At 37.5% G+C, this 13,688-nt stretch overlaps 1 protein-coding gene across 1 annotated transcript in view; it reads right to left on the reverse strand.

Moving 5' to 3' along the window:
• The window catches only part of LOC120916797 (mucin-2-like), a 107,363-nt gene that overhangs the window by 77,441 nt on the left and 16,234 nt on the right, over positions 1–13,688 (reverse strand). The window contains exons 8-16 of the mRNA XM_040327735.1: positions 13,260–13,377; positions 11,367–11,505; positions 9,711–9,821; positions 8,617–8,686; positions 7,123–7,260; positions 5,232–5,396; positions 3,250–3,344; positions 1,692–1,818; positions 222–477 (exon numbers count right to left, since the gene is read on the reverse strand). Coding sequence (XP_040183669.1) covers positions 222–477; positions 1,692–1,818; positions 3,250–3,344; positions 5,232–5,396; positions 7,123–7,260; positions 8,617–8,686; positions 9,711–9,821; positions 11,367–11,505; positions 13,260–13,377 — 1,219 coding nt within the window. The remainder of the gene's footprint in view (positions 1–221; positions 478–1,691; positions 1,819–3,249; positions 3,345–5,231; positions 5,397–7,122; positions 7,261–8,616; positions 8,687–9,710; positions 9,822–11,366; positions 11,506–13,259; positions 13,378–13,688) is intronic.

Below are 13,688 nucleotides of genomic sequence, written 5' to 3' on the forward strand. Positions count from 1 at the left end.
GGAGAACATGTAAATAAACTGAAAGACTAAGGAAATTCAGTGTAGATTATACATGTATAATTGTCCTCATTGGCTAGGTGTTGAGCAATGTCATATAGTAAACTACAGCTACTGATTAGAAGTAATCATTTATTATGTTTCCCTCAGTAAGCTACCGAAATCTGATTTGTGATTGGTCACCACAAGTTTATGGCAGCCATAAATGTTATTGTTTTACTTACCAACGCTCATCTTGTTTGTGGATAACATCCAGTGGGTTCAAATATGAGCCCTGGTAGTAACACGAGCACTGAGATACGGGTACACACTGGCTCTTCTCATTCAGAAACTCTCCATCTGGACACCCGCAGCCATCAACTGCAGTAAACCCACTGGCACAGGCTTTGTCACCTTCTCCGAGGGAACGGCAGGTTGGCTGGCATGTGGTCAGGTTATATAGATAGATTTGGGTAGATGGGCAAGAAGAGATGTCCTTGTCTGAAATAGAGAATTATAATATTTTAAATAAATATACATTACTTTATACACTCATATACTGATTATACTAACTGTACTTAAAGCGGAACTCCACCCAAAAGGGAAAGCTCCACTTGTTTGCTTCCTCTGCCTCCGCTGCCACATTTGGCACCTTTTGGGAGGGAGGGAGGGGGAGTGGGTACCTGTTTTTGACAGGTACCCATGCACACTTCCAGTAGACCTCACCACGAAAAGGTCCCCTGGAAGTTTCGGCCCCCCTCCTTCCACCGCTGCCGGGCCATTCAGAAAGCACAGTGCACTTTGCGCATCCGCAGTAGGGAACTGGCTGCCTGTTTCCCTTACAAGGAATGGCGGCGGCAGCACCCGAGAGCCGATTAATAAATTGGCTGGGGTGATGACATTGTGGGATCCCTGGACAGGTAAGTGCCCTAATATTAAAAGTCAGCAGCTACAGTATTAACTTTTTGGTGGGGTTGTTGGAACTCCGTTTTAAGAAGCAATGTAGAGAACTAGTTTTAAATAGAGGTTCAGTTCACAAACAAGTTTCCCAATGTTGCTTAAAGTTCACTAACTTTGTTGCAAAACCTACTGAAGTCTGTGAGAGGGAGAATCGTTATATATTCAATTTTGGACATTTGTGGGAATAATAACCATACTATTGTCAAACAAAGGGCATGGGAAGCCAGGCACTTGGAGACATGTGCCAATGACAACATTTAAAAGAATTACACAGAATTGTCAGCTCTCCCTAAAAGCTTCTATGCACACTGACAATATGGCTGCTTCTGAGCCCACCCTTTTATAGAAAGAGTGCTGGGTTATCTATTTCTTCAGATTATCAGCTCTTGTGATTCAGCTGATCAGGGGCAAAAGCTATGCACCACATAGCATAGTTGTTCCGTATTTCTGGAATCTGCAAAATTTTAAGCCAAAAATGTGCAACTTGCAAACTTTGTAAATCCCTTAGATTTTTTTACAAACCCATGGCAGTAGCACACCTGAACCTCATTCCAAGTTATAAATAGGATTGATTTGTGTTCCTGGTAAAGTACTGAAGATTGTTACAATATCTAAGCAGTGCTACCTACACAATGCTGGAAATCAAGAAATTATTAGCATACCAAAAGTTAAAAGGTAGAGGTAATGCAAAATCTTTAGAAATAGTTATTAAGTAAGATACACAAAAGTGTTAACTTTTTGTCACAATTGCTTACCACATATTCCATTCCTCCAGCCCCACAAAATGATCCCTTTAGCAGCGCAGGCCCTGACATAGGAGGAGATTGCAGCACACATACACTTCTCGCTGTCTTTACAGTTACAAGTATCATAAAGACATCTCTGTGCAAAATGGAAACAAAATTGATGTAAGTGCAAGCATGAGTTTGTAACGCTCTCAGAAAAACACAATGCCATTTTATTCCAAAATAAGAATTTTCCAATATACCATTTTTTTCATTTTTTTATTTAAATAGATAAATAAATATGGTATGGAAAAGAAGAAAGGTAACAGCGCTCTCTGCAGGGACAACCCAATCCATACACCAGATCCACGCACAGGTGCTGAGGCTCGATGTGTCCCAACACACTCCAATGAAACAGTAGTAAGAAGAGCCGGCAAAACTGTAATCCTTGAAGTGTCATTTATTGGTACATCAGAGGGACAATAAAACAATGATGCTGACGCGTTTCAGCAATAGCCGAAACACGTCAGCTTCATTGTTTTATTGTCACGCTGATGTACCAATAAATGACACTTCAAGGATTACAGTTTTTCCGGCTCTTCTTATTACAACAGATAAATATGGACATTAGGTGGCATCATTTGTTTATGAAACAACTCCAGATGGATTCTGGTCTGTTACAATGACTGATTTGTAGCTAAAGTCACTTTTAATCAGGGTCTATTTTTTTACACCCAAGATTTACTTTTACCCAAAAGCCACATATTTCTTATCTAATTTTAGGTGAAAAATGTGTTTATTTTTAGCTAAAGTTTTGTAAATCTTGCAGAAAATAATGACAAGTAGACCCCTAAGCACACCCTGGGTTTGTAAGCTTGCGTCAATTACCCTATGAATTTATATTATATAATTTGGAAAGAGATCGTTTCACTTTGTCATATTCAGTGTTGTATGACAATAAATCATGAGTACTTCAAAGGCTAGGAATAGGTAATATACACACACAAAAACATACATATAAATATATATATATATATATATATATATATATATATATATATATATATATATATATATAGATAGATAGATAGATAGATAGATAGATAGATAGATAGATATATCTGCATATATATGTATATATATATATATATATATATATATATATATATATATATATATATATATATATATATATAGATATATAGATATATAGATATATATATATACTGTATATCTATAAATATATCTATCTATCTATCTATCTATATATATATATATATATATATATATAAAATTCTGTTTATTTATGTATTTATTTAAATTTAGCTGTATCTAAAAATCGAAAATAAAAACATAGTATATTGCAGCTTACTGATCCTTAAAGTGTAGCTAATGGCAAAAAGGGTTATAACCATCCTGTTAGTTTTATTTTTTTCCTCCATAGGGGGGGGTGAAGCAAATCTTCACCTCATTCACTAAGCTCTGGGGCAAATTTCCTTGCAAATTGCAACTTCCTTTGCAAAGTGAACATTCAATTTATTTTAGTAAATCAACCCTGAGATGTGACCACACACAGTACAAAACTCACCTTTTTATACCCAGCTGGGTCTACTGCTAAATGGCATTTAGCAAAAGGAGACTCCTCTTTTTCTATTTTAGAGCACCAATGTTCTGCGTAGTGTCCTAGAAAGAATGGTGTGCTGTGATTAATGCATGTGAGCAGCATATAAAAATTTAACAGAATAAAGGAAAAACTTTACTGTTTACTGAAATATAAATTCCTGTTTTTCAAGTGGCAGGCATAATTTATTCGCTCAAGGCACCACACACTGTCTCCCGGAATTCGGGTGCTGGTTGAAAGGGAGCTGTCTGTGCTCCAAACCCACTCCAAAGAAAAGATGACACAGGTGCACACTGATAATGTAACCAGCATTAAGGCTTTATTCTAGTGATTCTGCCCACAGACCACCCCGTTGACGCATTTCGCCACTCAAGGCTTAGTCATAGAAACTACCATTAAGTCTTGAGTAGTGAAATGTCAGAGTGGGTGGTCTCTGGGTGGGGATTAGGGCCAAGGTCTTTTGCTGGACCAAAGCCTGAATGCTGAATACGTTGCATCTTTTCTTTGGAATTGAAGTCTTGGACTGATGTAACTTATAAACAAATAGAACAGAGGCCTGCTGTGGAGGCTCAATAAACAGACCTGTCTATGACTGTAAGAGACGCGGGAATCCCATTGTATGAACTGTATTTCTGTTTTAAAAGAAATGGATGTAGAAAACTCTCCTGTATTAGTTGACCCTCGAGGCAACATGTTTACCTGTTTGGGTTTATCAGGGAGCTTGATGGACAGAACTTGTTTTCTACATTAAGCAACAGAGACATTAGATGTGTTTGTCACAGTAGCTTCTCGTTTGTTTAAAAGTGACTTTGACACCAGACTATTTCAACAACAATGTTTTTCATAATATTATATATGCATATAACATATTAGAACCCTATAAAAAACAGCCTAGTGATTGGTGGTCTCTGGGCAGTGAGTGGCTGACATCCAACCAACAATAAGATTACAGGCATACCGAACATTTGAGTACACAATGGTCTTTATTTCCTATCCATGGAGAGTGCAAAATGAGGTTCACTTCTGCATAGAAACCAATGAGCTTCCAGGTTTAAGTACCAGGATAAATTGAACAAGCTGGGGTTATAAGCTCATTGGTTTCTATGCAGAAGTGAGGCCCCGTACACACGACCAGTTTCCTCGGCAGAATTCAGCTTCCGACCGAGTTTCTGGCTGAATTCTGCCGAGGAAACTGGCCGTGTGTACACTTTCGGCCGAGGAAGCCGACGAGGAGCTCGGCGAGGAAATAGAGAACATGTTCTCTATTTCCTCGTTGTTCTATGGGAGAACTCGTCCCGCCGAGCTCCTCGGCGGCTTCAGTGCTGAACTGGCCGAGGAACTCGATGTGTTTGGCACGTCGAGTTCCTCGGCCGTGTGTACGAGGCTTGAGCCTGATTTTGCACACTCCAGCGATAGGAAATAAAGCCTATTGTGTACTTAATAGTGGGGTATGCCTACATTTTGAGTTGTCATTTTTTTTACAATTAATATTTCAAGTCTTTTCTTTAATACACAGCATAGACTGTGAGGTATTCTAACTACTGTATTTATTGGCGTATAACACTCACTTTTTTACCCTGAAAATAGAGGGTAAACTGTGCCTGCGTGTTATACACAGGGGGCTGTGGAAAGTTTTTTTCCTGAAACTTCCACCTTAAAGTTAGGGTGCGTGTTATACACCTGTACGTGTTTTACGCCGATAAATACGGTAAATCTTTTCAATTAAAGAAATGGTATTTCATGTAGAGATTACTGGATATGTGAATAGGTAAAATGGGGGATCTTAGAATTTCAACCAGGAGAACCCTATGATCAAAAAACTATTTCAGCATAGGGAAAGGTCTCAGTGGGAATTTCTGGACATTAGTTAGACTTCTATTGATCTAAAACCATATCCTGCACTGGAGATCAGATATGTGATAGTAATAAGATGAAAAATAGTGTCTTACCGCTCTCAATGCTGAGGCTGCAGGGATCATCCATCAGGTCTGACACATCATGGCAGTTGGGTTGGGCTTTCCATGTGTTGGCAAAGGCAGATGCTGTGGCTTCTACTAGACCACCCGATGTTTTAAAATCATCTCCCTCCTTTGAATTAAAGTTTCCACAAAGACCTGCAAAACATGTGTTAGTTCCTTACTGTGTTTCCTGGTATCACAACTTTGCCATAAATATCTCTGCAAAATAGGTTTCTTAAGCAAATAAATGTTTTATGAATTTGTTACAAAGTCTCTTACGTGGAGCCCCTGCCAGTAATATAACCTTCTGTTATAGGCTGACAAATCTAAGTCCTTATATGCCTCACAATTTGCATCAATGTTGTCAACCTGCTATGTGGGCTCAATTAGTTATTCATTGGACAACTTATCTGATAGACCTGATTGGCAGCCAAACTGCCAACTCAAGCAGGCTGACAGGGCTGCTGCTAAGTGTATGGCAGTGGCTTAACAATGTTAGCCTGCAGCGGAAAGTGTTTGTCCAGGCAGGATTTCCAGGTACAAAACAGATTTACAAGAAACAAGAAACAATTTTCTTGAACCTAATCACTGAGCATCCCCTCTATCTCCCCCGACCCCAATCCCCCTCTAAATAATCACTGGCATAAAAAAAACTCTTTAACTCAACTAAATTCCTGGTCAGATGTGCTGTAGCCCTGAGTACATTTTTACCAGAAGGGAGAAAGTGGGCACCCACTTTAAAATACAATTGGAAACTCACTAGATTAACTGGGTTTAATGCTACACTTAAAGCTACACCCAATGAGTTGTCAACCGTATTTTAATAATGTGGATCATTTAAATGCCACACTTAGTGGACACTTCCTTTCTCTCTTTTTGTTTCATTACAGATGCTATCTGTTCAAGTTGGACTTTTATGAACTTGGGCTGCTCGCCCTATTAGCACCATTTATCTTTTAGATTTTTTTACCAGAGGTTTTAAAAAAATGTAGAACAATAAATTATGATGTCAAAACGGGTTCACCTACAGTTTGTATACCATTCCAGGCCTTCCACTCTCTTCATTTAGTCACAGGTGAAGGTGCCTCTGGAGTCTGTCATTCTCCCCTCTAGACCCAGTAGCACATACAAGGATGCACTCTGTACTCCTTCTGGCTAAAAACAAAGTTTTTGTTCAAGTTCATCATGAACACATGAAGCGCAAAGAAGCGCATCAGAAGATGTGGATTGAAGTATCAGTGTTCATGCTGGAACAATAATGTTGTATTTAGTCCAAAAGAGTACAGAGTGCAGCCTTGTATGGGCTACTGTTGACGCCAAAACATACTGAAAAATATATTTAGGGTTTACATACACTTTAAAATATAAATTTTCTGAACTGAATTTTAATAGTTCTACACTATTTGTGAATTCAAAGAGTGCGTAGGAAATTTCCTATTGTTATGCTTTAGTTATTGCCAATGTCATACAAATGTTATTCCAGTTATTTTAACCAATTTTTTGGCAGGACAGAGGTGGTCTATAAAGTCATCTGCAATATTTTTCTCTGAGGGTAAAATTGTATAATGGAAATGTTATCAGTTAATACCACCATGACTATTCCGAACCAAGAGCTTGCAGCATGAAAATAAAGAGCATTCTCTATGTTAATAAATTAGTTGTTCACACAAAGATATTTATATCAGCCTATATGAAGACATATTTAAAAAGCTATAATATGGATATATATATATATATATATATATATATATATATATATATATATATATATATATATATATATATATATATATATATATATATATATATGGAAACATGCAGTATGGTCCGGTGTAGTTATCATGTACTATTGTCCATAGGTGACAAGTCTTCTTCAACTGACCTTGAAGTCGCCCCCTGGCAGATTTCTGCACAGTGATGTAAAGCTGCATCATGGGTTGCAGCTGAATCTGCATCTGAAGGCCAAAGGCAGCTTGTACGATGATGTAAGGACCAGAGGGCTGCATGATGGAGAAACTGGCTGTAAAGGAAAGCACAAGAAAACTTAATTAAATAACCATACTAGATATATAGTATACTTTAGGTGTAAACTAGCAGTTTATATGTTGCTTTTTTCCTCACGTGTAGGAGTTTGTAAAAACTGGGTTTCCACATTAACATAAATATACATGTAATATCTCTATAAAAATAACAGTATTTCTTGCATACATTTAAATACACATTTCAAGTTGTTTTTGTTTTTTTCGCGAAGCCACTTTTATGATTTACACTTACAGTATATGCCACACTGCACAGTCAGGAAGATGCCTATACTCATACCTCCCAAAATTCTGGGATGGGACAAACCTCTGCCACATCCTCAGTTTCATGGGCCATAAAGAATTAACACACAAACAAGGATTGATTAAACTCACTACTGTATTGCTTCTTTTCACATTACTTTTCATTTATACTGTTTTTTTAAAGTGAAACGGGTCCTCTAAATGAGAGATAGTAGGGAAATATGCTATACTAATTCCTAATTCAGCTTTTACTTTTTCCTTTCCTGCCTTTAACATCAGCTCCCTGATCATTGGACAGAGGTGACAATGTTGAACATTGTATAATGAGCAGGTTGGAGGTAGAGGTGCCATAGCCATAGGAATCTGCAGTGATAAACCAAAAAGTAAGCATGTCTTCTGCTTGGCTGTGCAATGCGAAAGAGGTATGCAAATCACAAAAAACACTGAACAGACAAATTCCTTGGGAGTAAAAAAAAAGTTAAAGGCTAAGTTCACCTTTCATTCAAAAATAATAAATGCACATCATTTTGAAGGTAAAACATGCATTAATTGTTTTTTAAAAGAAGAGCCTGCAAAGCACTGCACTATCAATCAGCAGACGGCGGGTGCAATATCAGGTTCCTGGGCACACTGCCTACAGCTCTGTTGCCCGTACCTCTGTACAGGATGTCCCTTTAGAGCTATAGGCAGTGTGAATGAACTGTGGGCATGCTGATCAGCTTGCCCGCAGTTCATTCAAACTACAAGTTAGTCTGCTGCAGTGGCAGATGAGACTTGTAGTTTTTTCATTCACAGATTCCTGTGAATGAATGATGTAGCTGTGTGGGCCGGGCCTGGCACAGCAATTTGGTTTTCAAAATCTGACAGTGGGTACAGGGAGAGGATCCCCCACCCGCTGTCACACTGAGGGGATGATGGGAGAAACAAGAACTTGTTACCTGTTACACCCTAAATATGGGTGAATTTAACCTTTAATATATATCAGTTTCAAGTTATTTTTTAGCTGTTTTCCTGACAAAGGCAACTGCTCTAATACAGTGCAGTATGTTTTAATAAACAGAGTTTTTGCAGTATACATTGTCAAGTGATATTACCTGTGACATGAGGAAGTGTTACTGTCAGTTCATTCAATAGAACTGTGCCATCGGCCTTGAAAGTCACCACCTAGATCAAGGAATGAAAACTATAATTATTTTGTTCAGTAGTTTTAATAGAAAGTCACCTTTAGGACATTGCTAGCTAACAGGATGTTTTAGTTTTTCATGGTTGAACTCCCTGACAAGTTGACTCTATACAGCTCTTTTAACCTTCAACCCCCTAGAAGACCAGAGTTCTTGGTATAAACATCCTAACAAACCTCAAAAAAAAACATGTACTGTGAATTCTACAGGCCATACAAAAAAAAAATGAAAATGATTAACCGAAAGAAAATGTATACCAAAAACAAAAATGAAATCTTTTTATTAATACACTTTTTATAAATAAATAAAAGCAAAGAAACGCTTTAACTGTATCAACCTCAAAGCTATACAATGCAGCCTCAATAGTGAGTGGGATTTTGCAATATTTCGGCAAGCAAGGGGCAGACACAGTAGAAACAAATAAGGGTTCGATGTAGTGATCATGTTACTTGTAAGCTGCCAGCTTGCCACCAGTGATAGGATCACTAGTGGGACATGGGTCTCAATGCCTAAATAGGTAGACACTGTGTACCGTATTTATCGGCGTATAACACGCACAGGCGTATAACACGCACCCTAAATTTAAGAGGGAAGTTTCAGGAAAAAAACTTTCCACAGCCCCCTGAGTATAACACGCAGGCACAGTTTACCCTCTATTTTTAGGGTAAAAAAGTGAGTGTTATACGCCAATAAATACAGTATTTCATGTTCAGGGAAATACTTCTGTTAGAGCCTCCAAGAGATATAAGAAGTCAGAGGGTGATTCAACCAGATGAAATTTTTTAATTTTGGTTATTACTCTTAAATATAATTCTGCAAATTTGGGGATTAAATATAATTCTGCAAATGTTGGGATTATCATAAAGACAAACTTCTGGTAGTATTGGGAGCAAACATGGGGTGCCCAGAATTAATTTTTCTTTAATTTGTTTCTTGAAATCATTAGAGCTATTTATGATTGGTTGTTTTTTTATGTTGCTCTTATCCAAACTAACTGATATACTCACATTTTTCAGGTTATCTGTTAGGAGTATAATGGACTTGAGACAGGTCTCTCTCGCCAAGGAACTGCAAGCAGTCATTTCCCCCAAGATCACATGGGATTCATTTCTATAACCCTGTAGCAGTAACAAGTAACACAGTTATAAATTTGAATCTGTTCAGGAACAATTGTTTTTATTATTATTGTATTATATACAAAGCATATACTGTATGAAAAGAAGCATTCAATATAAGGCCTGCTTCAGACCAGACCATAGAATTGTGGAACATTGCATTAAACAGAACTAAACTCTCTCAAAATTAACTATTTTTAACCCTTTTCTACTAGCTTTAGTAAATAGAGAGGAAACTATATTATATTTAAATGTTTTAACAGGCCAAGCCAAGATGTAATTTTATTCATTTTATGTATCATAGAAATCCTCAAATGGGGGTTCAAAAAGTCCACCTTCATCAGACCTTGTTATAGTTAAATGAAGCGTTTACTGGACTGATAAAATTCAATCGATTCTGAGGGGTTAGTTAGTATGAGTGCTCCAGATGCCAGTTAAGCATTGCCATTGTATGATACAAGAGTCTGAATAAAATTAATCTGTTGTTTATATGGTCTATAGATTACTTTTTAAGCTTTCCTTCTGCTTTCTGAGGTATGTATTGCTGTTTGTGTCCACATTAGGGAGTTTCACTTTCCCTATTTGTAAACTGCTCAAATGTACAAAGTTCTGTTCAACTTTGTGAATCGATGACTGGTTGTCTTTAAGCATTTGCTGCAATACACCATCTACCTTTAACCTAAGCATTATTTTCATACATAAGTCACGCTTAGAATATACTTTTGATGATTGATGGAGATCATAAATATGTGCCGCTCTTTAGCCACACATTGGTATTTGTGTATATTATTCCTGACCTTGAATTCTGAATAGTGCCTTTGTGTTATGGCAATGTGTAACACCCAGGTACCTCCTTATAGATCATTCTGTTTTTGATCCTTTAAATAGAAAATTTGTAAAACCTACCTTTCACATTTTTCATTTGTTGTTCAACTTCAATGAGTTCAAATTGATTTGAGAATTGTACACAGTGACCATGAGCACTGTTATCACCATAGCAAACTAAAACTTTCAAGAAAATTGTTTTTTGTACCTACCTACATTATATCTGCCACAAAAGAACAGCTTCAACCTGTCACTCTAAGCTTGGTTTCACCAAATAGTAAATCATTGACCCAACTTATTCATGAAGCCAATAAAGTGTTTGGACACTTGATATATACATGCAGTACTTATTCTAGGTCATTATTAAAAATGGTAGGAAAGGAATGATAACTTAGGCTGAAAAATGTCCAGTTTAATCCAAAATTTTGGTTTAAATATGTACCAATAATTTGTGCATAATGTCTTGCTGTTTCTTTTGACAAAAAAGATTGTGTGAGTTTTTTCCCCCCATTGTATTAAATGTTTAGAATAGTTTTTGGAAGATGATGGCTCCCGAGTATAAGTTATAATTTTTGGAGGTTAGATAATTCTCTCATAACTGTAACTATTGCCAATGCCAAACTAAGCTATTTCATGTCCTTTTTTTATTGTACTTGATATTTTGACTTTAACAAACAGGTAGGGTTGAAAACTGAGCAATAGATTAACTAAAAAGTTCCTTGCCTTGGACAGCACATAGTAGCAGTCACCATGGAAGGTATAGGACTTCCCATCAAAGGTGGCGATATGGGCTCCTCCTTCAATAGAGCAAGATCCAGGGCATGCATGGTCTGTGCAGCTCCATCTTCCGGATATACAGTGGCTGTAACAGAAATACTTGTGTAATGATATTGTAAGTGAAGCCCAGCTTATATACTTCATGGAAAATATAACTTGCTGAAGGCATAAATACATGCCGTTTATCCTTTCAGTTTAGGTTATCATGGATCTAAATACTGTAATCTGATGTATGTAATACCGAAATGTGCATTATCAGTTTAAATATGCATTCCACTGCAACAGGAAAACTCAAACCTCTATGGGGACCTCCCCTATTAATTTCTTTGTTGGAATGTTATGTTACCTGTTATTAAAAGTCAATGTTTTGCCCAAAAAATTGAGACAGCTGGGGCCAATGCTTCTCTGATATAAAAAAAATCATGACAGATATAAACGTAAATTTTACAGGTACAAGAGAATGCAAGCTCTAGGAATTCATCATCGGTTATTATGCACTATGCAATAATGTCAATTTGCTAGCCCAGACTACAGATTGTTGTTAGATCTGTAATGAGCTCCACTGCCAGGACCTCCTGTCTGCCTTGAGACTCCGTTTGTCTAAAATAGAAACCTGAAACTCCAGACAATCATCTGGTCAGTGACGAGTCACTGCAATGTGTTTCCACTGCAATTTCAGCATAAGCAGTTGAGGTCTTTATATAATAGTTTTTTGCTTCAAATAAACAAACAGAAATTTTAAAACAATGAAAGGAGCCTGAAGCTCCATCTTCTGGCTCATAAAGAAAATTACAAAAATATTTTATCTATATTATATCTGCAACATATAATATTTTTGTATTTTGTACTTATTTTTTATATATGTTTGTCTTGACCATAAATAAAGAAATAAATGATATACAAAACACCCTTTAAAACTAAAATGGCTGAAGGGACATCCAGGGCAATACAGTTTAAGTAGCAAATGCTGAACATTATGAAACAGAGGAGCTGATGTATGAAACTGTGCACATTAGGAATTATTTTTCACACAGGATTTACTTACATGTCGGCTCTGGTGTGTGTTACATTTTATTTTGTAATGGTCTGCAGATAATGCACCTATCAATTAGGCCCCTTTCACATGGGAGATCCGATCAGATCCGCTTGTCAGTTTTTCAGGCAGACATGATCAGATGGGCAGGCCACTGTGCTGTAAATGGAATTGTGTCCATTTACACTCGCCTACCTCTAGTCTGCTCAAAAAAACAAAAGGAGAGCCCTCCCCTTCTGTTTAGGCAGATCACATTGGAGGGTAGTCTGGTGTAAAACGGAGTCCATCTACACCTGGCTACCCAAAGAGCAGAGCGGGCTCTGTCCATGTCCACTTTGCAAAAACTGAGCGGACATGAATGTGTCATCCACTTGCTCTGCTCTGATCAGCAGGGGATCTGTGAGTGGATTCCCTGCTGATCGTAACAGAGTCCACCCATGTGAAAAGGTCTTTAGTGGATATAAAGCAATAATAAACTTTTGTCAGGCATAATATGTAGGCATTTTTTTCACACATACTTATACGCCATCCTAAAACCTACAGTTGTGGCAGATGCCCAGTCCGCTGTGGCTAGACAGTTCCTGGTAGTGTTGATGTTTGTCAATCCTTTTCTGCCTCACACATTTTCCCATTGGCCAGGGTGGTCAGAAGGGCCAGAGAGTTGGCTATATTGGTGGGGACTTGGAGGCCACTACAGACATGTTTAGACACCTGTAGGTGCCTGCAATGTACACCCTATGGAAGTTTTTTCTTTTAAGTAACAGATTATCTAACTTTTTTCCTGATGTTTTTCAAGAAATGCTTACCATTCATCACACTCATGCTGCATTTTTTCGCCTGGAGCATACAGAGTCCCTCTGTGTTTACAGTGACATTCACTAACTTTAATACATCCTTTATCAGTGTAGTCATCCTGTACAGTGCCTGAAAACAAGGAAAACAAATAGTCAATTCTCCTAAGCCTTTGGCCCAATCAAATAATAATATCAATGATAAAATTGAATACAAATTTCACTTTCAAATTCCCAAATCCTCCCTACCCTGTTTCTCATCCCCTCCCCTATACTGCATAGGATCTCCTTTTTTTTCTTTTGGTTGGTCAGCGGGTATCCTAACTGACATGGATCTATATACATCACTGGATGATGCAATTGATGGTGGATGTTCATCACTGGACTTTTTTATGATTTTTTTATCTTATTAATAGACTTGTCAAATACTGTGTATGTGTGTGT

This window comes from Rana temporaria, chromosome 11 (genome assembly GCF_905171775.1).
Source record: "Rana temporaria chromosome 11, aRanTem1.1, whole genome shotgun sequence".
Lineage (NCBI taxonomy): Eukaryota > Metazoa > Chordata > Amphibia > Anura > Ranidae > Rana > Rana temporaria.